General features: G+C 34.9%; 5 protein-coding genes across 6 annotated transcripts in view; 3 read left to right on the top strand and 2 right to left on the bottom strand.

Annotated features, from left to right (window-relative positions):
* The window catches only part of LOC105121914 (lectin-domain containing receptor kinase VI.3-like), a 7,501-nt gene extending 6,312 nt beyond the window's left edge, over positions 1-1,189 (top strand). The window contains 1 exon segment of the mRNA XM_011020775.1: positions 816-1,189. The gene's annotated coding sequence lies outside the window, so the exon portion shown is untranslated.
* A 601-nt stretch (positions 1,190-1,790) lies between these two features.
* LOC105121913 (importin subunit beta-1-like) lies at positions 1,791-6,145 on the bottom strand. Of its 2 annotated transcripts, none has more exons than XM_011020774.1 (3): positions 5,900-6,145; positions 2,416-4,843; positions 1,791-2,291 (listed from the first exon to the last, which is right to left on the bottom strand). In XM_011020774.1, exons 2-3 carry the CDS (start codon positions 4,830-4,832, stop codon positions 2,096-2,098), a joined length of 2,613 nt encoding a protein of 870 aa, XP_011019076.1. In that variant the 5' UTR covers positions 4,833-4,843; positions 5,900-6,145; the 3' UTR covers positions 1,791-2,095. The 2 variants fall into 2 exon arrangements, with proteins under 2 accessions (XP_011019076.1, XP_011019075.1); XM_011020773.1 differs by having other exon boundaries at positions 5,882-6,144.
* A 1,213-nt stretch (positions 6,146-7,358) lies between these two features.
* Positions 7,359-13,990, bottom strand: LOC105121912 (ethylene-overproduction protein 1-like). The gene is made up of 4 exons (XM_011020772.1): positions 11,603-13,990; positions 9,622-9,913; positions 9,230-9,539; positions 7,359-8,041 (listed from the first exon to the last, which is right to left on the bottom strand). The coding sequence occupies exons 1-4, from the start codon at positions 13,642-13,644 to the stop codon at positions 7,812-7,814; spliced, it is 2,874 nt and encodes a 957-aa protein (XP_011019074.1). The 5' UTR covers positions 13,645-13,990; the 3' UTR covers positions 7,359-7,811.
* A 4,913-nt stretch (positions 13,991-18,903) lies between these two features.
* On the top strand, positions 18,904-19,926 carry LOC105121911 (sarcoplasmic reticulum histidine-rich calcium-binding protein-like). The gene is made up of 2 exons (XM_011020770.1): positions 18,904-19,412; positions 19,683-19,926. Exons 1-2 carry the CDS (start codon positions 18,977-18,979, stop codon positions 19,742-19,744), a joined length of 498 nt encoding a protein of 165 aa, XP_011019072.1. The 5' UTR covers positions 18,904-18,976; the 3' UTR covers positions 19,745-19,926.
* Positions 19,927-21,395: 1,469 nt separating this feature from the next.
* Positions 21,396-23,778, top strand: LOC105121910 (40S ribosomal protein S4-3-like). The gene is made up of 5 exons (XM_011020769.1): positions 21,396-21,527; positions 22,032-22,109; positions 22,220-22,400; positions 22,892-22,989; positions 23,166-23,778. The coding sequence occupies exons 1-5, from the start codon at positions 21,525-21,527 to the stop codon at positions 23,595-23,597; spliced, it is 792 nt and encodes a 263-aa protein (XP_011019071.1). The 5' UTR covers positions 21,396-21,524; the 3' UTR covers positions 23,598-23,778.
* The last annotated feature ends 1,050 nt before the right edge of the window (positions 23,779-24,828 follow it).

The following is a 24,828-nucleotide window of genomic DNA, read 5'->3' as shown; positions in this document are numbered from 1 at the left end:
TTCTTCTTTAGTCAACAATGGTGGGCAACAATTTCTTTGGTTAGACACCCACCATGCAAACACCATTGACTTTAGCCATGTCTAACATGGCTACCACCAACCATGTTGTGTCCACACCCAACACAGGGCTTTTGTATTTGCATGAGGAATGGGAGCAAGTGGTGATTCACTGAGATGTCAAGTCAGGCAATGTCTTGATAGATGCAGAAATGAACGGGCGGCTAGGTGACTTTGGTCTAGCCAGGTTGTATGATCATGGCACGATGTCGCACACCACAAATATTGTTGGCACGATAGGGTATCTTGCACCTGAATTGAAACGCACTGGTCAGTCTTCTACTAGCTCCGATGTGTATGCATACGGTATTTTGCTTCTTGAAGTGGCTTGTGGCAGAAAACCCGTTGAAACTGGTAACTTCATTCTGATAGATTCAGTGATTGAATACCATCGAATGGGTAGAATTATTGATGCAGCTGATCCAAAGCTGAACTATGCATTCGTGGTCAAAGAAATGGAGTTGGTACTGGGGTTGGGTCTTCTTTGTTCTCATCGCAAACCTAAAGCCAGGCCAACCGTGAGACAAGTTATACGGTATCTTAACTGGGAAGATAAGCTTCCTGTAATTGATGATTTGGGCTCTCCTGATTCCCTGCGTGGGAGCACAAAATTTATGGAAGTTTCGGTTTCCAGTAACACTATCACAGGATCATATCCTTCATCTTCCATCGGTCAAATGACTTCAAGTTTTATAGATGCCGGCAGATAGCGGAATCCATCTTCCATTTATTTCTTCATCATCATCGGCTTTTTTAGCTTTAGTTTGTAATTCCATACTAGCAGCTTATAGTTCTAGTTCCATTCTACCAAAAGTAGATTATGTGCACTGAAAAGGGTTATTTAATTTTCTTTCTTTTCCCAATCATGCAGAACAGGAAATTGATCTTGACTGTGTAATGCATCAATCTCATGATTTTTGTTCTGAATTGAACTTGCAAGGCTTTACCAAAAGTGCTAGATGTGGCGGTTATCTCTATCTGGTTCAAAGTAGAATGAGAAATGAGCTCGTATCTTAGCCTGTAATAGTCAAATGCTAAGAAATCAAGAAATCAACAGGGGAGGGAATATTCCTGCTTTAAATTCTATCATTTGCGTACATGTAAATGTGCTGTTGATTAATGATATTAAATCGACGAGTTTTCTTTCGTAGTTTAATTTTTAAAAATAACTGTCCACCCGTGAATTGCATTCATACATACATACATACATATATATAAAGGAAAAAATACAAAGTAGAACGTCACTTAAACTTCCCATGTCACATAAATTAATAGCAATAAAAGAGTGTTTTCATAAAAAAAAAAAATTAAAATAAATTATTTAAAATAAAATTTTATTTTATGTTTTTAGGTTGGGCAATAAAAGAGTGTTTTCATAAAAAAAAATTAAAATAAATTTTATTTTATGTTTTTAGGTTGTTTTAATGTGTTAATATTAAAAATAATTTTTAAAAAATAAAAAATATTTTAATATATTTCTAAATAAAAAATACTTTAAACTAATATTACAATCATAATTTTAAACGCATTCAATCATTTAAAGTGAGGCCCTAAGCTCCGTGATTTTAATTTATCCCATTTCATTCTGCCTTACCAAATACTGCACTGGTCTATGTTGTGAATTATTCAGTGTATTATAATCACTGAAAACCGAATATACATATGTTCACCAAATGAAATTTCAATTTGAAAATAACCCTAAAATCTCAATTTTAAGTAATTTTTAGAGATTGCTGAAACCCACAACACCACGTTGATTCAAACTCGGAGTTCATTGCATAGAAGAATGAAGCAATTACAGAATGATTCGTGAGCATGTAGCAAGAGAAAAAGGACTGTAAAAGGACTCAACAGACCACCGATTAGTGGATACATTAACAGAACCAGAGTTCTACCATGCTTGCACATGGATAGATGACCTCATTTCTTTCTGGGATCCCTCACAGCCTACCAAAGCTAGATGAGGAGAGAGCGGGGAAAAAAGGTGCCTATTCTCTAGATGAAGCAATCAATGACCATAAACAACTTTAGCTCCATCTCATGAAACAACACGAGCAATCATCACATGGCTCCAATTTGCAGTCTCTTTGAGATGTTCATCTTCAGATTGAAGACACTCGCCGAGGAATTGAACGCAGAATGCTTTGTCTTTAAACAGTATTTTCGTGTTTGGACCAAGGGCATCTGCCAGATCACCCATCACCGCAACTGCTGCTTTTGTAACACTCTCATCCCTGCACAACAAGGAACAGAATATTAGATGTGAACAAATAAATGCAGTGTGTATATATATATATATATATGAGAGTGAAGGGGAAGGAAGCAGTGGAAGCAAAGAAATGAAAGAGGACAAGATACCTATATTTCTCTCTGAAAACCAATTCTATGAACTGGAAAAGGTGACCAGCATGTGGCAGCATCAACTCAGGCTTGGAATCTTTGAATCCCTGAAGAATACCAGAATAAGCTTCAAATATGCTACGCTTAAGCTGGTTGCCATAATCCATCAACTCCTCATCACTATTGTCCATCTGAGCACAGACCTCAGCAGCACTCCGCATCATTGCTACTGTAGGCTCAATGTACTTGGAGAATTGCTCGCCTATAGCAAGAGCAATGTCCCCAAAGCAGGAGAATATGGGAGGCTTGACCGACCGGTTGAGTTCAGCACTTTGGAGATTGCAGACAAGATGGTTCATGATCCCATCACAGTATGGTAAAACCTTGTCCTCCAGTGCACGGCAAATGTCACCGATCACCCCAACTGTGATGGCACAAACCTCGTACTCCTCAAAATTCTGTAGTCCCATCTCCAGGTATTTGTATAACTCAGGCATATACTTCTCGAATTCTGGACCAGAGGCATGAGCCAGTGCACCAATTGCAAGCATTGCTTCCTCATGCACAGTAGAGCTGCGGCAAGCAAAAACCCTGAGGAACAGAAACATAATTGGATCTGCTGCCTGAAGTATACTGGGCTTGGTCTCATCAGTGCTGCTAAGCTTTTGGATGATCACCTGGATAACAGCACAAAGGGAAGCTTGCAAGTCCCCTTGCTTCTCTCTATCATCTGATGAGACAATTTGAAGCTCTAGTGTCTGCCCCAACTTATGCAAGATGCTTTTGAGCAGCTCCAAAATAATTAGTGATGTCTCCACAACATTGGAAGACCTAACAACCTCGTTCAATGTCTCATAAGCAGAAGTCCTAAGCTTAAAGTCGCTCCCATCTGTCCGCTCAGCAGTTTTGAGAAGTTCAGAGATAATCCTAGGGATGTGTTGAGTTAGATGCGAGGAATTTGTTCCAGCATCTTCATATCCCTGTGCAAGGTAATAGATTGCCCCACAAACCTTTTCAGCGACATTTGGAGCATCATTAATACTCTCCAGCAAGACAGTTACAATTCTTTCCAGCTTCTCCAGGGAAATCACAGAAAATCCACTGGCAGGACAGTGCAAAAACTCAAATATACGACTAAGCGTCCAGGCAGGTGTGTCCTTGACATTATTATTTTTATCCCTCATTGCATTAAGCAGAAAACCCAAGCCATTAGTAACAAGTGGACCCAATGTTTCAACGCTAGGGCCTTCTAGAATTGAGCCAAATGCATATGTGGCTGCCTCGCGACAATGCCAATCTGGCTTAAGAATATTACCCTCGACAAAGGGCATTACAAGTTTCACAATAGAATCCCCGACAGTTCTAGCAACAAGACCAAGACAGGTGCCCCCCGCCATGGATATATTCCAAATGCTATCATCCTGATCCTGATCCTCCTGTTTCAACATAGTATCCAACAACAAAGGAACAAGATATGGGAGGGCCTTTTCTATGAAGCGTGAATGAGCAGACCCAGAATCCCCACCTTCAACAGTCCGATATTCTTGAAGCTCTATCTCTTCATCGCAGATGGAGCTCCAGAATTCAATTGCTTGGAGGGCAACACTCTCTTCATCCCCTTTCACAGCATTTGATGTTAGCTGGAAGAGGGTCTGCATATAAGGTTCAAGCACCTCATAGTATGTTGATGCTATAGAAACAAGACACTCGAAAACAGCCTGCCTGATTTCAGCCTCTTTGGAAATTGCTGTTTCACATACCACCTTCATGATGTAATTGCGCTCCATTTCATTGTCAAAGTTGGTCTGGGCAAAATCTAATGCATTATACAAGGCCTTTGTTGCTGCAAGACGTACTTCATGACTGTGTTCAGCAAGGTTCATGCCTTGGACAACAGCAGTGAGAACAGAGTTAACTTCATCCTGCACAAGATCCTGATGCGATATCACCTCACAGACATATCCAAGAGTTTCCAGGGTCCCCTGTTTCAAAGCTGCAGGACTATCTTGCTGGGTCATATTATTAAGTAATGATCCGATGAGCTCAGGCCACTGCTTCCGTGGAATCTCAATGGAAGCAACTTTTGCAATTACTTGGGCAGAAGTGTGCCTTGCTTCCGATGCAGATGACCCAAGCGTTCTCAAGAGTGAGTCTTTGATTTGTGATTTGATAGATTTTTCAATTGCCATCCATTGTTGAACAAGATGTTCCTTTCTCACAGAATCTTTAGCATCTAAGGAGTTTTTAAGAACAATACCAGCCAATTTACGTGATTCTAAAGGCTTTACATTGTTTGCAAGCTCCACTGACAAGGATAGAAGGAAAAGGGGCAAGTTCTGCTCTTGGAACTGCCTAAGACTGGCCTCTGCCTGCGTACGGATATTTGCATCCGGTGATTGGGCAGCCAATAGAAACGGAGTGATCTCCAATGCCATTGCTTTCAACACTGCAAGAGAAAACAACACGAAGTCCTATCAGTGAAAGTAGTAACAATAAATCAAACAACAGCAAAATGAATAATTGAAGAACTTGGTAAACAACAGAATGGAATGAGAAAAGAAAGATAAAAACATTAAATGCAATCAAACCCTGAGAGTTGTAAAAACGGGTGAAACCAAATTATTCTATACCATGACAGTATATGCACATGGTAGAATCTACATCAATAAACATCAACGGATCCATCAACAAGATAACACATTCAGTTCCATCTATATGATACCATAATAATTTCAATAACTTATAAATTATATTGAAAATCGAGCTAATAAACAGATAAAATCATAACCAGAACCAAACCATAAACAAATGGAATGTTTAGGAGAGATTTTGAGAAACAGATTACAAAATATTAATTACAGGAATGCCCCATAACCTATGAAAACAAAGGCAGTACAAAATCCTAAATCCATTACAAAATATGCACACATTCATTACATATAAAATATGATATGTAGATCCTACATATTTAACTATCAACAAGACTAATCAAGCAGTCCCAACGATATCTTACTTCAATTACCACAGGAATAAAAAAAATAGATTGTAGCAGATTTAGGCAAGTAATCATGACAGTCCAGACGAACTGATTTTGGCAAAATCAGATCAAATAACAGAAAGTCACAGCCTTCTGCCACCATATACATATTCATAAACTTGGGTTATTAAAAAGAAGTATATGCTAAATAGACAATCTTCTTCGAACAGCAAATGCTTGATCAAATAATAAAATTACCCAACAAAAAAAAAACTCCAACTACTTCTTTAATCTCATTCACTCAATTAAAACAATAAAAATGAAACAGCATTGATTTCCTTCCAAAATTACACACTCAAATACTGCCAAAAAATGCACGAAACAAGAAAAAATGCACAGTCGACTAACGAAAAACAGAAAAGGAGCCCTCACAGTAAAACCATAAAAAATCCCTCACAGAAGATCGAGTGGTAGAATAAAAAAACAGAAATAAAAATAAAGTAATACCTTAAATCAGAGGGAAACCGTCAGCACTAAAAAAGCGTGACCTGCTCTTTCGTTGTTGAAGCTGGAGAGAAGTGGAAACGAAGAGAGGGAAGGGAGAGACAGACTTCAATGAAGAAACTGTTCGATTGATTGATTTCAGGGTTTTGGAAGAAATGTTATTGCCGTTGTCGTTGTTATTTTCGAATGGAATGAAGAAGCGGGAGCCACGAGGAAATGATAGCGTGGAAAAAGGGAAAAACAACGGGCAGGTGTTTTTTTGTCTGCCCCAGTGCTGCCCGACTTCAAAATCCCTGGCTTTTTTGAATTCTCTCATGTGTGAGTCATGTGGCACGCGTGTCAACGTTTAAATTCAATGGGCTTGATTGGGCTTTCCTTTTGGGGATGGAGAGTGGCCGGTTCACTCATGAACTGCTTTACATTATTTTTTTTGGGTTTCTATCTGATTTGGAGATTATTATTTTTTTCTTTTTTGGGTGAGTACCCTTTCTATTTTATTTTGTAGAACAATATGGAGGATGAACTTTTGGTGAGACTTGTCTCAAGAAACTCTTTAAGCCACAGAGCTTGTGCTCCATGCACCATGGGAGTAGAACTTCTAGGCCACAGCCTTTATGTGAAGGATATGATCGTCCGACTGTTCTTGAAACGTACTCCTCTGAATAATTGTATGGATAGGGAAGCTTCTTATCAGAATTATTCAACGCTCAGAGCGCAGATATGCAGTGATATCTGGAAGAAACCGCTCCATCGGGAAATTTAGAGACCAGTTTTCAGCTGAGTCCACACTATCTAAATTTAGCCTGTCTAATCCGTGCCCTTCCACAGATTTCTGAGCAATATCTACTGCTTCTGTCAATGATAATAGCATTTGAAAACACATCAACCTTTCCACCATTATCGTCGTCATCAACATCAGCATCACAACCATCATCATGATCATCAAGTTGACGATACAATTGTGATCACCGTTTTTTGCTGCTGCTTTTTGTAGATGACAACTGCATGTGGGAGCGTCCGCAGAGGAGTTTCTGCTTCATGGATATCATTTCTATCCCTATCCGTGGGGTTGCCAGGAGATTGTTCCCAACAAAATCGAATCCTATCTCTAGTATCCTGCAAAGCAGCCAGTGAATTTGTTGCACAATAAATTTCTATATTACCAGTGTGGCCGCCTAGTCGTTAAGAGTGGCAGGTTTAAGTTCACTTTCTGGGACGATTAACATCAATACGTTGCTCCCTAATCTCCACCTTATGAAATGTTCACAGGCAAAAGGTAGGATCGCCATAGTAGTTCAGCTCCATTTGTGTTAATTTCAACAATTAATGATCCTAACTGGCATATCGAACTTTATGGCTACTGAGTTTTGAGAAATAATTTATCTTGCAATGATTTCTAGATGTTCTAGAGTCTAAAATCTGATACATTCCTTGAAAAGTATGAAGAAAAAGGAAGTAAATAAGTACTGAAACAGAGACGTGGAAAATTGGGTATGAATTTTATGAGAAAATTGTGAAGCACAAAGAACAATAGACACTACAGTATGACTTCAGCAAAAATCAGTTAATCCGTAAGCCTCTTAACAAGGCAGACTTCAGCATACGCTGCCATTCATGTGCATGTTTCTTTCAACAATGATACACTCATTTCAATCTTTGCTGAAGTGAAATATGGGGCAGTGGCAGGATATCACATACATTTACAAGCTATCCCACTTTCTACAACCCCTTTCTTGTTAAATTCAAATTATCCCTTTCTTCCTCTGCTGAAATTCCTTTCACGAAAAGGACACTGGGATGTCTGTGTATCTATGGATAAAATCCAAAAAAAAACCCTAGGAAAACTGGCCTTTCTAGCACCAAATATAAGAAAATGTGGTGGCAATGATGTGATTGCCCAGATACTAAAGATACAAGCATGGACTTCTGGTTCTCATTTTTCTTGTTCATTACCCTGCCGTATTCTCTTATAGAGCTCAATGGTACCTTTGTGATTGGGATCAAGACAGAGAGCTGCTTCACAGTCTCGAAGGGTGGAGCCATTATCACCCATTGAATCATAAAATGCTGCTCGAAGATGCAGCAGCTGCAAGTCTGGCTTGAAAGCTATGACCCTTGTAAGCTCTTTTATGGCTTCCGCTTCTTTGTGGTCATCCATTAAAACTGAAATGACACAGAATTAGTCTTAGTAGTTTATAATTAAATGTGTATTCACTCACATAATCCACACTGAATTCCAACTACACAAAATGCAATGATAATCCCAATGGTTTAATATGCAATGATAATCCCAATAGTTTAATATAAAAGTATTTTTCAGTTAGATCATTAGCCTTAAGCCAAAATATGACCAGCTCAACTTTAAAGTCAACAGAAAACATGTATTCTGAAAGAAGAAGAAATAAAAACCAAACTAACTTTCTTCTAATAACTTTTAAGCAAAAATCAAGTGCTTTTCATCTGATTATGCTAATATTAATCAAGATGACCTGAAACTGTAGCATGGAATAAACAAAAAACAAGGAACATGGTCATGCATACTTCAGAAGCATATCAGAGCAGCATTCAAGAGCATGCATTCTTCAATACAAACAAATAGTGTACTTCCTTTGCCTAGAAAAGTCCATCATTCAACTAATCTGACGTTTAACTATAGATGTAATCCCATCTAATCAGACAACTTTGAACCCCAGTCATTCTAGTCAAGCACCCTACAGTTAGATCAATAAGGACAATTTAGGCAGGAGGATGTGCTTTGAAGCCAACCATTTATTAAAAGCTCAGAGTGGGAGACTGGATTTTAAATAATTAAGGAGCCACAAATTTCTATTTCTATGACAAGATCATAGATTAAACAAATGTCTCAACAAGGTGAAAACAGTTTTTTAGTTGAAAAGGCTTACGATCTCGAGATGCAGATCTCTTCAAACAAAAATTGAGATCTATTAAACCTCTAGCAAACTACACAAGCAACTGAAATTTTGTCAAATGCCGAAATCTTTCTCCAACGAAATCAGCCTAACAGTGGTGACTATTTCTCTGTTCTTTCTTCTTCTTTTTTAATGAAAACTAGTTTCAAGATGACCAGAGGGAATACTTCAACAGGAAGCTGAAAGGATACAATTAAGACCACTCTATCAGGCAAAGAATCTCTAACAGGACTACACTCAGTCCTCTAGTCAATGATGTTTAACAATTTTAAGTTAAGAATTAGAATATCTCTGCAACTTCAACACCCAAAGTTTCATAGTTTCAGTGGTTAGTTCACATTTCCAAGATTTATAGCATAATCATTGATAAATGATTGTGAATAACAATCTCAAAGAAAGTAGATGTTGTCATGGAGCTTACCTGCTGCCCTGTGTCTGTATGGATATGTTCTTAGTGGATCTAGTTGTGTTGCCATGCTAAGATCACTTTTTGCCATCTCACGATCACAATACTCTGAACGCTTCTCATAAGCTGAAGCATTATTCCTAGCTTTTTCTATCAGTTTTGTCATCTCATCATATGCTGCTTTCCTTTGATTTTTTAGGTGATGTACACGTGCCAAACCCTGATGTGCTCTTGTATGCTTGATCTCAAGTGCATTCATGTAACAGTCAGCAGCAAGATCCAACTTCTCACAATCAACATATACACTCCCAAGATTGTTCAGTGCCTGGAGAATGGCAAAATTACCCAACTTAAACAATATTGCGGTGCATTCAGAGCAATAGAATTGCATCAAAGTTGTTACTCACTTGTCCTTTCCGAAGACCATCTGAAGGGCACCTAAGAGCTTCCTCCAAAAGTTGAATAACATACTTTGAGGACCCAGGATCAAGACTTGAATCTGCTAAAGCATATGCTTTAAGGAAAAAAGCTTCAAATGATCTCTTAATTGAAATAGACTCCTTGGCCTTGGATAGTGCTTCTTCATGATTTCCAGTGTCATACAAGATCCATCCTTCATAGACAAGTCTTTCATGGTCGGAAGTAGAATAATTTCTAGCCAACCGCAAACTACGCATTGCAGCCTTTTGACAATTTAGCCTATACCATTGAGAAACAAAAGGTTCCATTAATATAGATATAATAAAATATTTAGAACAGTCCAAAAAGAATAAGGTTTGGCGGATAAGAAACTCTTCTGTATCCTAGACTCAGTTATCCACATTAATAGCAATTGTGAATATATCACACAGACATTGTCTTTTCTATTTCCTTTTTTCCTAGATACTTAACATCCATGACAAAGGGACCAGGAGATGGAAAAAAGTGACAGAAAAAGGACCAGAAGAACACTTAACACTTGAATACGAAAACATTAACTTGTAACCAAACCATTAATATATATTAGCATGAAAACCTTACTAATGAAAAGTAGTGATTAATGCTTTAGATGTCAAGAAAAAGGAAAAGTTTCCATCACATAGTTACAGGTTCTAAACTCTGACGATAGATCTTATTACAACCTTTCATGACAAAGAAATACATCTTTCCATAAATCTTCTGTCTTTGCTTTTGCAGTTTCAGCACAAATTTGGAATCCTTCCTAGCTTCTAACCGAGGTCAGTGGTCCAGGACCACTTCATTAAAAACAAAGTCACACAAATAAGGATTTCGATAATGAAACTATGAAAATATTGATTTGATTTTGGAAGGTATGCAGGAGTAGAGCATTTTCACTTCTCTTTTCTCTAAGTTGCCTGTTCTTGTTTTTCCTTCACTACAGCACTTCAGATATTGTTCTTGTTCATAGGGAATCAGAATAGCCACCAATTTCCCTTCTTTTTTCTCTTTAATTAGCCTTTAAACTCTTCCCATCATTAAATCAGTGTTAACTTATATTCCTACATATTTTTGAACTCTTTCCATGCTAATTAAACCATTTAAGGAAAACCTCGATCTCTGTGTTAAGTTGCTGCCCAGAAATTCCAATAATGTTATTACCGTCCTAGACCCCTTTCTCTTATGAACTCTGAGCTCCAGAATACTACACTTTTTAAACGTTGGCTCATCACAAAGTGCTTCTTTGAATAGAAATTCAATCTTTCCTACATCAACAGACAACTGAGTGCACATCATAAGATGATAGAATAAAATATTAAGCAAGAGCTTCCAGTGGCAACCACTGTTGCATTAGCTGTATCCTCCTCCATGACCATAATTACTTGCAAACATTATCCATGTTTTTTTCTTCATTGCTTTTCCACCTTATATACACCTACTTTATGTTATGTTGGACTGTAGGGGAGTCATGGAAGGAAAGCAGGTATGGAGGAGATGGGACAGTGGTTGATGTTTTGAATTACATCTACCAATCATATCATCGCAGTTCCATGCATGACCATTGGAGTCCATTCTATGGATATGAATGCTAGACCACCTTGATGCTTGTGTGTAAAGTCTGCAGTATCATGTTTCAATTATTTAATTACAAAAAATGTTGCATCAAACAATTTAAGTCAATATAAGTTCTGCACATATGCAATATAAGTCTACCAACAATTTCTGTAATTGCAAGATTGAATACAAGTATTATGGAAATAGAAGATGGATTTAAGTTCAAGCCCAGTGCGTTGACATGAACTTGTAGCTAGAATGATGAAAGTACATGGTGTCAATTAGAAAACTTCAAATAGCATGTCTTGCTAGCGCACAAAATGCATTATGAACAGAAAGAATTAGAGCTGATTAATACAGTTAAGCAAAGCATTGGTAAGATTTATGAATTATCACCGTAAAAGGAGGAGAGATTGTCTGAACCGTAGAAGGCTCTTCCAGGGGCCATTTGCCAGCATTTGGTGTACGACAGCTAGGGAGCCTATATCATCAACAGAGGACCATCTATCATACAGTTGCATCCAGCAGTCTGCCTGACTGTATTGCTGAACAAAGGGACAGAGGAGTTCTACTAGTTGGTCACCATGCTTCTTCCCATAAAACATCATGTGATTTGGATCCAAAGTCAAAAGTGCCCGGACATCTCTGAGAGCCCCTTCAAAATCCTCCAATGCCATAGAAATCCATGCCCGTAATTCAAGGCAATCAGGAGAGACCTTGAAACCAATAATTTTATTGAGTTCTGAGATGGCTGGTTCAAGTTTGTCCTCCTGCACCAACAAAACAGCCCGACACTTGTATGGGAATGGAAGTGTTGGATCCAATTCAGTAGCTGTGTTCAAATCCATCAATTTTTCCTTCCCAGTACAATACAAAGACCTCTCTTGATACATCCAACCAACTGGTGAATGATCAGATATCAGCGAGTTCATCATCTTGTATGCTGAATACTTGTGGCCTCGATGGTATTTAGCCCTTGCAACACCCACCGACGAGTATATATGACCTGCTTCGACTGCTTCTTCAAACCAATTCTGGGCATCTTTGTACTCTTTTCTTTCGAGCATAACAACACCTAAAAGGTGATAGGCAAGCTGTTTCTGCCAATCTTCGGTGGCACATTCTCCCAGTCTCTCCAAAAGCATCACAGTGTTGTTAGATTTCATCTCTTCCTCCATAGCAATCTGGCTCAGAAAATAATACAACAAAAATGAAGAATGGCCAACTGAAGCCAATCTCTCCCTGCCCTCAGATCCACACAACAGTCGCATCACATAAGGATTGTTCATTGAAAATTGAAGCTCTCTCAAAAACAACTGTAAACAAGCTGCCACCAAAAGGTTTGCACCCTCCTCCAATCCATACTCAATTAGAATCACGGCACTCTCCATATCACAAACCAAGGATGCCAAATGAGCATCGCAAGCTGACTTCAATTCCTCACAGCAAAACCTGTTTGCCAAAGAAAGAATCTCCAAAACAATCTTTGGACCAAACGTGCCCAATCTTTTCGTCTGGCTAAACACCATCGCCCCACTCATTCCCTCTGCCGATATCCCATTCTGCGTAAAATTTATCTTCTCCCTCCTCGATTCCTTAAACTCCCCATACAGCATTGCTCTAAAAGGTCTAGAAAGTGATGCCACATTATATCTTACACATCTAATTTCATCATCACCAATGCAAAATGACATATCACATCCATCATCACCACCACCATCCTCATCAGCATCAAAAGTCAAGTATTCTTCATCCCCCATCAAAACATCCTCCTCCGGCTGCCATCTTAAACACACGCAAGGATCCTTCACTGAGTCGGGATCATATCCCAACATCAAACAGGCCCTAGGACATTCTAAATTTCTTCCACAGCAATCCATAGCCGACAAACCAATCAATTCATCCTCCCTCCTCTCAAACTTCAACCACGAAGCCAAAACAACCTTGGAATGCACATCCACAGCATGCTGCCTCGCACTCCTTAGACTATTCCGAAACAATTTCGGATCAGACAAACCCTTAAACACCGCACATTGCTCAAGAAATCTGTCTGATTTCTCCAGTTGCGAAGAATTCTGGACTTTTGTATAGACATCAGCTAATGATTCGACGAAATCCACAGATTTAAGACAAGGCTCAATCCTTGGCTCGATGAGATCAACGGTCGGAAGACCAGCTGGCAATAAACTTTCGACAGAGACATTTGTTCTTGTCGTTTGGTTATGGTTAGTCGGTGGATGGGAATTTCGACTCGATTTCGTCCGAATTGAATTAGCTCTTAGATCTTGTAGATGTTGTAAGAACTTCCCTCCAACTTTACCGCCATAACCACCGCCACCGGCTTGTCCACCGGTTGGATTGAAAGCATAAACTTGAGTTGCTTTACATCCTTCCGAGAGTTTTAAGCTACGCATTGTTGTGAATATACTGTGTTGCATTTTTATAGAAAATTCACCATAAAATTGCCAATAATATCAAAAATAAATAAATAAATGATGAGGGGATTTCAGAGCAAAATTGTATCTAGATTACCTCGTTTTAGCCTGCAAAACCACCGTATATACAGAAAATGGAAGCCAAAAAAAATGTGAAAAAAGGAGAGACGATGGTAGATGCAGGCTAATGGGATTTGATTTTCCCAATAAAGTGGAATTAGTGCCCAAAAAAAAAAATTGTGTAATTGAATTGGATTTTCTTTTTCTTTTTTGTGTTCTTCTATACAAGTGTTGGCGGCCTACCAGATTTTGATGAGGTGGAGGAAACGGTCACTCTCTATGTTTTTTATTTTTTTTATTTTTTGTATTCAATGTGCAAACCTCTGTGTGTTTTAACTTTTATGTTGTTCACGAGTGCCACGTGTTTTTGTTTTTTTTCTAATTTTGTACTTGTTTTTATCTTGACCCCGAGAATGGCAAGAAGAGGCCTTGTTTGGCTTGGGTCTCCTTTTTGTCATCACCGTTGATGGTTGTGTATCCTCAAATCAATGTCAGTACAACGAAATTTATTTTATAATAGTTGTTTTTAAAAATATTTTTTATTTAAAAATATATTAAATTAATATTTTTTATTTTTAAAATTAAATAATTAAAATAATTTAAAAATATTAAAAAATATAAATTTAAAACAAAAAAAAATAAAATTTCCAAATATTTTTAAAACACTAAAGAATATAAATATTAAATTTTTCATTTTAATACAGTTGAACCAAGTGGATGATTTTAACTTCTAAAAAACAATTCTTTAAAGTATTAATATCTGAAAAAACTAAAAATAAAAAATAAACTAGCCTATTGTTTAATTCATCTTTTTAAAAATAATAGTTTTAATTATTTTATATTTTTATAATGTCTCAAAAATATTACCACAATTTATCTTTAAGTTTTTTTATTTTATATTTGATATAAATAAACTATGATAATTTATAAAAATAAAAATTATCTATACTTGATAAGAAAAAAGTAACCTCTAAAATAAAATAAAAATAAAAATGTATCAACTAAAAAGAAAATTTTGAGATTAAGTATTTGCATACTTATTGATGTTTTTTAAAATAAAATTTATATTTTCATTTAGTATTTAATTACCATTAACAACTCTTTTTTAGTTTATTGATTCATGTATTTTTTTAATTTTTTTATTAAAAGTAAACAGTACCTTTGTGTTTCCCTATTAAAAATATTTTGACATAATAAAACACATTTATAATAATGATATATTTTTTACTGCATTAAAAATCTACTTAAAATCATATACATGGCCTAGCGTGTATTATAAGGATAATTAAAAAAATATTAGATAAATATAAATCAAGATATATAATCTATTATTTAATTATTAATGTTAAATTTTATATAAGAAAAATAATATTTAAATTCTATAAAAAAAATAGTTTTATATGATATTTCTCGTATTTTTTTAATTTATTTTTCTCAACCTATTTTTAAACATTTCCCATTAACTTTTTTGCCGATTACTATCGCTAAAATGAACTTTTGCTAAAGAAAACCTTTAAATGAACGAATGAACAAAAGAATTCCAGCTGAAGAGTCCTACTATGTTCAATCTCCAGCCATGGGTAAAATAAACTCCATATTTATAGTTATTAAATTGTTGTAATCACCTCCACCATATTTACAGTCAAGCTACAGCTCCCGAATTGCAAGGTTCTTTCAAAAAATCAATATGCATCAGCTAGACTTTTAATTTTTGAATTAATGATATGTTTAGAGATGTGGTTAAAATTGCAATTAAAAATATTTTTGTTTAAAATTAATTTTGTTTTATATTTTAAAATTATTTTGATATAATAATATTAAAAATAATTTTAAAAATATATTTTAATATATTTCCAAACAACATATACTTCAAAACATCATGGCTGTTATATTTTCAAACACTCCATTCAAATAATGGTTTCATTAAACAAAGTTTCCCAAGTGAATCAACATCACAAGAGCCTCGTGAAACAAAGAGATTAACGGGCTTTTTATTTTAAAATGGTGTTTCTATTAAGTCAGTAAAAACCCTAATCATTTTCATGGGCAGGATTTATTTAGGTTATCTCAGCTAGTGAAATTGCTTTAATGACTTCATATAAACACCATTTTATTTGGAAGAGTAGATATTGCTGGTGAGTACATGCATTAGCTCCAAACTTGATTCTAATCATTTTTGGGACAAGCTCAACTATTGCTCACTGTTTAAGATGCAAAACCAAGAAATGATAAATAAATAAAAAAGACAAAATTAATGTTAAAGAGTCTTTTGTTCTTTTCTACATGGACAGCTAAAGATGACACAGATATATGTGCAATAAAAAGGAGAGAATCATTTATTAAATGCATACAAAAAAGTACTGAAAATAAGGATAACGACATCCACATACAATTGAGTAGAAAGTCTTGGATGTGCATCTCCAATCTCTTGTCGCTCTTAATGATTCAGTTGTCTACCACTACTATATTCTATAGAATTTTGATGGAAGTTTTACAAATATATAATTTTTTTTATATGATGAATAATGAGTTGGGTATAAATATTAAGAAATTTGACTTTCAAATATCTATTTTAATTTATATTTGATTTTAATTTATTTTTATATTAGATTCTATCCTGTTTTTTATTGCTTTTTATATTATTTTAGTTTCTTTTCTTATTGTTTTTTTAATTTATTTTTAATACTTAGTATTTTATGATTAAGAATTTTATTTTTTTATTTTTTAAAATTTGACATCAATAAAATTATTATTGGACTCATCATGAGTTTTAAATATTAATATGGATTTATTTCAATATTGTTTTTTAATTATTTATGAAATTTTAACTTTTTTTTAATTTTATTGTTAAAAATTTAATTATTAAGAATCGATTTTTGTGTTTTTTCATGTTTTTCATTTTATAGAGTTATTCCAACAATATACCCATTGCAAGGTTAATAGATTAACTTGTTTAACTAAATTTTTTTTGTTTATTTTTTATTATTTTTTTATATTTTCCCTTTCAATTTTGTGTTATTGAGCTTTCAATTTGTTTTTTATTCCAACCATATACCCATCTAGATTTTGCATATTAATTTCTTTATTGATTTGAATTGTTTTTTTATGTATATTATTAAAATTACATGAATGTATTAAATCGGATCAAATCAATTAATTGAGTCTCAATTTTTTATTTCAAATCAATTAATTGAGTCTCAATTTTTTTTTTTGTTTTTTATCTTTTTGGGAATATTTGCTCTTTTATTTTTATAATGAAAAAAAAATTAATTCGGCTTACTATGGAGCGCAAGCCACCCATTTAGCATTCAACCGTCTAGAAAATTTATGATTTATGGACATGATATATTCTACTTCATTGGTAATCCTGGTTTCTATCCTAATATTTTCTTGTAGTGAGACTATCAGCAATTGAATGCCTTTCTTTTTATCAACAAAATATTTTCAATGCCATTATTACTATTATTCCTCTTAATTTTTTATTTTTTTTACAAGAGACTTGAACTCAGGCCTCTCAATGAATGATGCAATGGGCATGGAACTCTGTATTGGAGGGTTTTTCTCCCCTCTAATTACAAAGGATTTGAACTTAAAATCAGTTTTTCTTCGAGAGATGATTGATTGAGCTACAAATTCATTGATATGAAATATAGGTGAGAAAAAAAACTGCTAAATGAGTTACTGTAACGACAAATAATCTATCTCAGTGATTTAACTATATGTAAAGCCACATCCATCTCATTGATGCAATGGGCATGAGACCATGTCTCGTTCGTTTGCTCTTTATTTCCAAAATAAAAAATGGTTGGACTATTACCGGATGATCTTCTTTTTTTATTTTTCGAGATGAGGGTAAAGAAATTACAACTTATTTGCCCAGCAAGTAATTAAAATAATATCAATATACTCTGAAACACAATGTTAAAATATTTTAAAATTAATATTTATAATTTTAATAAAATAAAATAAAAAACACCAAATAAAACGAAATTAATATCCTTATATCTAACTACATCAACAAACACTATTTATATCCTTCTTCTCTAGCCTCCATTTTCTTCCAAAATCTTCTATCCTAAAATCTCATCAAATTTTTCAAGCTTTTTTTCTCTCTCTCATTAAAATAGCTTCAATTAGCTTTAACAATTGAGTGTATTTATTTTTATATTTCAAAAATATTTTTAAATTTTTTCATTTTTATATTTGCTTCAATTATTTTTTTTTGGTATTTTCTTTTGATATAATGATATATAAAATAAATTTTAAAAAATAAAAAATATATTTTTAAATAAAAAATACTTTAAAAAACAATAACTGGTTCAAAAAACTTCAATACTCTCCCATCCATTAATTGTCTTTCTATAATGTCTTTCAATGAAAACAATAAAATCTTAAATTTTTTTAAAAAAATTATATTTGGAATTGTGATAATGATGATAATTCAAAATGTTTTTTTACTTAATAATATATTAAAATAATTATTTTTATTTTTAAAAAATTATTTTTTATTTGAAAACATTAAAAAAAAAATTTAAGCAACAAAAATTAAATTTTAAAGTAAGGAGGTGCAAACCCGTTTAAGAACCCATATTACCCGTCAACGTCAAACCCGTTTAAGAAACCCATAAAACCCGACCTGGATCCAACGGAAGAAAATCTGGTTACCACAACAAATGCTTGACCTTTTTTTTGGACTATGAGAACATGCACTGTTACCGTCACACCACATAAGTCGAAAAGATCCTACACGAAGACTCCATTTTCGAAAAGAAAGAAAACCCCATAAGAAATTGAGGAGAACGAGAGATGGTGGGATAAGTTTTGAGCCTGCCCGGCTGTTAATTTTATGAACTGAGCTCATCAAATTTCTGATAAAATTAATGAAATGGAATCGAAACCGAACTCGATTCCGTATCGATGGGAAGATCGGAAATTTTGGCAGGCATTGTACAGAAGTCATGGACAGGCAAAAACGGCGAAAACGAGAACAGGGGAATATTTCCCACCGGCCACCGACCCTGTGTACAGAAATCAACAAGAAAAACACCTCGTGAGGCTACAAGAGTTGCCACTTGTTTGCTACCAATTGGAGACAAGCTTCATCAGACAGCAGCTTCGAAGTACGTGTAAAGTAACCATAGCTTCTTTATTAAACAACTCCTTGGACGAGGACGGGTGTCCACAAAGCCTGTACATAAATTAGTCGGTTGGAACTTGTATTGGGGCTGAACTGAATGGGAGTCGATTGACCGCTTAAGACAAAGAAAGAAAAATTATGGAAGATGGTGTGCCAGAAGCTGAAAGCTTATTGCATCCTAAAGAGGGAGATGATGATGAGAAAGATAATCATCAAGAAAGTGGAGAAGAAAGGCCAAGTGGGTCGTTTATAAACCATATCTTCTCTAACTTGGTGTCTAGAGGAGAAGCTGAACATCGTGAAGAAGAAGGTAAAGAAGAAGAGAATGAAGAGAAGGGAGGTGGACTCCTGGACAATATCATCCCCAACTTGATTTCTCCTCTGAGTAGAAAAGAAGAACAAAATGAAGCTTTCCAAGTCAGAGATGTTGAAGGAACAAGTGAAGATCAAGCTAAAAAGAAACAGAAGGTAACAACAGGAGTTGATGAAGCAAATGAACGAGTGAAGGCTGAAGAGGAGGATGGTGGAGGTATCATCGATCACCTTGTTTCCCACTTTCCTCCATCGCTTCCAGGTATACATGTTCTTTTCACCTCCCCAGAATTTGATGGCTCCCTTTGTCCTTCCCTCCCATTCCGTTTTTTCTTCCTTTTCTTCTTAATCTCCGCTTAGTTTTTAATGAATTTGATGTGAATACGAGCCATAGTAATTGTGGGAGATGACAAGCGGAGAAAAAGTAATGTCACTACACTCGTGTTGTTTAGGAGAATTAAGAAACGAGCGTTTTCAAGCTCTGTGAATGCTAACTAAATAGCCTTTTCCATTATGTGCTTTTTATAAACAGATGATGCTTTTCCAACAACTGACGAAGCAGCCATCCTCATTCACTCCATCATCCATGATTAAGGAGAGTGAGCTTATTATAATCAAGGATTTGCAGAGGGGATCTGTCACTTGATATATTTCCTAGTGATTTTTATTTTCCTTTAGCTTTTCTCATTGCATAATGTGTTTTCTGCTTGTTCATGTATTGAATTAGAATTCCAGAGTTCAAAACTACAGAGGTTGTTACTTTTTTTTTTTTTATTTACGTAGAGTGTTTGGTTAATTTGCATGCACGTACCATGACTAGTCCTCGTAACTTACTGCATATCTTGAATATCTTGCAAATTCAGTGTCTTGAATATCTTACAAATTCAGTAGACATGTAAAACACCGTAAGAATAACAGGTGACAAGCTTTTTTCATTGAGAAGCTCTTTTCATTGAGAAGCTCTTTTCATCGTTAGATCCAGCACTGTAATGCTGTTGTTTTCATTTTTTTTTTTTCAGAAATGGAACAGTGTGCTTTTTAAATGAAAGATGTGCTTGTTCATGTATTGAATTAGAATTCCACTGTTTAAAACTACAGAGGTTGTTCCCGTTTTTTCTTTTTTCAGAAATGGAACAGTGTGCCTTTAAAATGAAAGATTGAATGTAGACTTAAAGTAGACTCGCAAAAGGGTTGTAGTATTTTAAATGAAAGAAAGATTGAAAGTAGACTCGCAAAAGGGTTGTAGTATTCTTTAATGAGAAATTACTCTCAGACATTTGTTCATATGCAATGATATAATGAAAACAAATAAAGAATAAAAATCAATTAGCATAGATGTAAGATGTTTATTTGTTTTATATACAAATAGTACTTTTATAATATAATTAAACTCTTTAAATTTCTAAAAAAAAAAAGACAAAGAAAGAGAATACGTTTATTTTGGTGTATGGTTGTAATAACAAGTTTATATAGAATTAATTTTTTTTAATCAAATATATAATTATTAATGAAATAGTTATATTTTAAATTAAACTAAATAATTATTATTTAGTTTTATCTCAACAATTATAAACATAAAAAAATTTAAAAATAAAAAAATAATTTTTTTTAAAAAACAAAATATAATTCCATTAGAGTTAATAATTCAATTCATAAGTTTTATATGTGAGTTATTTAATTTATAAATTTGACAAGTTTATTTATTAATTATTTATATTTTTTATTAGTTTTTTAATTTTTTTAATAGTTTTTTCTCAATTCTATTCTTTTATTTTGAATTACTGAAGAAATAAACTACAAATATAAAAAATTTGAATTACTGAAGAAATAAACTACAAATAAAAAAAATAAAAAAAAAAATATTAAACTTAATAAAATTCATAATATGAGTTACTTGGAGACTGAGATTAAATCAATTTGTTATTATTTTAATAAAAATTTTAAATATCATTTTATTTTAAAAAAAATTAAATCATATTTTTAAAAATTATTAAAATTATATTTAAATTTTAAAATTAATTAATTTAATTCAAACTACTTTTAAAAACTTCAACTTAAATAAAAAGTTAAATACTAGTTTTTAAGAAAATTAGTTCAATCCGTGACAGAACGTAACCGACGGACTAGTAATTGTTCAAAAAAAACTTTATGACAAGGAGTGGATAAAAAATTGGGCCCAAACCGTAGTCCATAACCCAATAAAATGACCCCGACACGGTTAAATTAGGGATCCAATAATAATAATTCAAAGAAGAAGAACCCTAATACTGTACGTAGCTATAAATTATAGTACTGTTTTTTCATCTCTATCAGGAGACTCAAGAGAGGCTCAGCTCAGCAGAGTTACTTGCCTCTTGATCTTTACGTTTATAAAATGGTTAGTTTTTTTTTTTGGGTATTTTGAGTTGCCGCTTTTTGGTTTTGGATTAGGTAGCTCAAAGGATGTGAGCTTGTCTCAGTGATGCTTAATTGTGTTGTGTAGTCGATGCTTTACAAGAAAACATGGGGTTACCTTTTTTTCTTGTTGGTTTTGATATTGTGGGATATAAGTGTTTCTTTGTTTTGTAGAATGGAGTGAAAGTTGATTAACTATTCTCATTCTGTTGGTTTTGACGATTGCTAACCTTAGCCCATGTTTTTGTTTGTTTTGTGTAAGATCTTGTGATTGACTTTTGTAACGTTGGATTTTGAAATAATGGCATTTCCTGATTTATTACACCTTTATGCCTTTGTTCATTTGTTTTCCTTGTTGTTGTTGTTGTTGTTGTTGTTGTTTTATTCTGTGTATGATATGATGATAGCATTGTTTTGTTTCTAGAATTTTTAGATTTTTTCTTCTTACTCTGGCTTAACTGATCTCTGCTTTTATGATGCATTACAGGCTAGAGGGTTGAAGAAAAACATGAAGAGGCTCCATGCTCCTAAACATTGGATGCTTGACAAACTTGGTGGTGCATTTGTATGTTTGCGATCTCTGACTCTATGCTGCAATGTCAATGTATTCCTTGTACTAGCTTCTTTCCTGGTCTTCTTTGTTGAATGTAATTAGTTTTATCTTGTGTTATGTAGGCACCCAAACCCTCGTCTGGACCCCACAAATCAAGGGAATGCTTGCCTCTGATTCTCATTCTGCGAAACAGGCTCAAGTATGCTTTGACATACCGTGAAGTGATTGCTATTTTGATGCAGAGACATGTTCTGGTTGATGGGAAGGTTAGGACAGATAAAACTTACCCATCTGGTTTCATGGGTACGTGTAATTCTTTCTTTGCTCCTACAAGTTTTATGATTTTTTCATGTGCATCTTCTAGATGGGAGTCGGATTTATTTTTTTCCAGTGCTTTGGTATTGGTTCCAGATGGGTAATTAGAAGTTTTTATCATTATTATCTCTGGATGAAAGTAATGGATGAACTTGCTATTATTACTTTTCACCTGTTGGTGGGCATGGTATGATTAAGAAGCAGCAAAGTAGGTGGTGGCAAGTGATCATATTTGTGATATAGGTTATAAGAGCCCTTCTCTGCCAGAAGTTAATGCTTGTTTTTAATTGTCACTATGTGTAATGAGATCTTTTTCCTGCCAGCTTACTATCATGCTTGATTGGAAGCAATTATTATGTGTGATAATCTATTAGAGTTTCTGCACTTCTTTGCTTATATGATCATTTCCTTTTCATTGTTCTCCCTCAAATTCTATAATTTCATTCAGGCTGCTCACTTTGTTTTGCTTTCTGTTAAAGATGTTGTGTCAATCCCAAAGACAAATGAGAGCTTCCGTCTGCTCTATGACACCAAAGGTCGCTTCCGGCTTCACTCCCTTAGAGATGACGAGGCCAAGGTTTGTGATGCATTTGACTGTGGTTTTGTTGCTTCTATTTGTGAATTTTTTTTTTTGTGTTTCTGAACCATGCTAATTTGATAGGTTAATGAGTTGTGTTTGTGTAATTTCATATCTTTGAATGGAATCAGTGCAGCGCAGCTATTGATTTCATTTGTTGTTTAATGCTTGTGCAGTTTAAGCTTTGCAAAGTTCGGTCTATTCAGTTTGGGCAGAAAGGGATCCCTTACCTGAACACCTATGATGGACGCACCATCCGCTACCCAGATCCCCTCATTAAGGCCAATGACACCATCAAGCTGGACCTAGAGAGCAACAAAATAGTTGACTTCATCAAGTTTGATGTGGGAAATGTTGTCATGGTCACTGGAGGAAGGAACAGAGGCCGAGTTGGAGTAATTAAGAACAGGGAGAAGCATAAGGGAAGCTTTGAGACGATCCATGTTCAAGATGCCACTGGCCATGAGTTCGCCACTCGTTTGGGCAATGTGTTCACCATTGGAAAGGGCTCCAAGCCATGGATTTCTCTTCCCAAGGGCAAGGGTATTAAATTGTCTATCATTGAGGAGGCTAGAAAGAGGCAGGCAGCATCCCAAACTGCTGCATGAAGCTCATGATTTTTCCTTGAATACTGGGTTTAGTTTTTAGTTTTGCTCATGCTATAATGGATGTTTGTTCGTGTAATTTAGTGCACAATTTTGAACATTGTTTTTACATATCAATTTCACCTTTGCGATATGCAATGACAAAGTAGGCATGAGATTTTTCAGTAGCCTATTTCAGAACTCATTTTGAGGAATTTTTTGTTCCTGTTTGGTCAAGAAAAACTTATATTATTTTTGTTACGCTCCATAAACTATACCTTGGAATTTTCTGGAGGTCTGGATTTTCAATAGGTTTTGTGCCAGGTGGTGTTTGGAATTTATTACCCATTGGGAAATGCTTTCAAAACTCGATGGAAGTGTTCCTTGTTTTGCTTGTAGAAGTAATGCCGTGCAATGAATTTCAGCCCTGCTTGTCCTCGCAGTCTCCCTCGGTGTTACCAGCATGATTGCGAGTCAGCAACTATAGGCATCTTGACCCTCTTGAAAGGTCTCATCCTTTCAGATTGCTGGTGTGTACTTTTTTGACCCACATCCGTGTAATTCCTGTGCCTTTTACCAGCAGGTGACCTCTCTAGGTTTTGATATAGTTAGTCCGATGAATATTTGGTATTGAAAGCATGCATTGCCGAAGCCAAACTTGAGAGAAACAAGCCCTGAAATAAAGCCATTGTCAGGCTCTATTCCGTTCGAACACAGAACATCTGATAGATGTGGTGATGTCTCGGGCTAGTTTACCTTGTGTTGCACTGAGAAAATAAAGAAAAATTTATTTTTGGAGTGTACGATACACAAGAGAACAAGTTTGGTAAGGGTAATAGACTTGGTAAAATGTAAATGAAGACAGTTCTAGAGACTACAATGCCAGGATTGGTTGCGATTTGCGAAGTATATTGTGACTGGTAGATTAAAACGCTCTACATTGAAAGTGATTCAAATTGTTGAAAAGAAGAAAATAAAAAACAAGAAGAAAGCGATGCAAAGAGAACCCAATCCATGCAGGGGCTTTAATAATCAAAGCATATCCTAAAGTGGTGTCTTGTGTTTGCCTGCTTCACTGTTTCAGGGGCTGGATTTTGTGTATTTAGTACGCACTAAACTTGTTTAAAATGGCAAGTCTTGAAGGAATAAGCGAGCAAAGCCTTGCTTTAGCCGAACTTGAGAGAAACAGAATAAAAAGAAAGTACGATTATAAGCAGCAAGAGAAACCAATCCATGCAGCAATTTCCAGGCCATG

This window comes from Populus euphratica, unplaced genomic scaffold (genome assembly GCF_000495115.2).
Source record: "Populus euphratica unplaced genomic scaffold, PopEup_1.0 scaffold46.1, whole genome shotgun sequence".
In the NCBI taxonomy this organism is placed as follows: domain Eukaryota; kingdom Viridiplantae; phylum Streptophyta; class Magnoliopsida; order Malpighiales; family Salicaceae; genus Populus; species Populus euphratica.
Note: the sequence above shows the minus strand (reverse complement) of the source record. Positions and strands in the feature narration are given on the sequence as shown.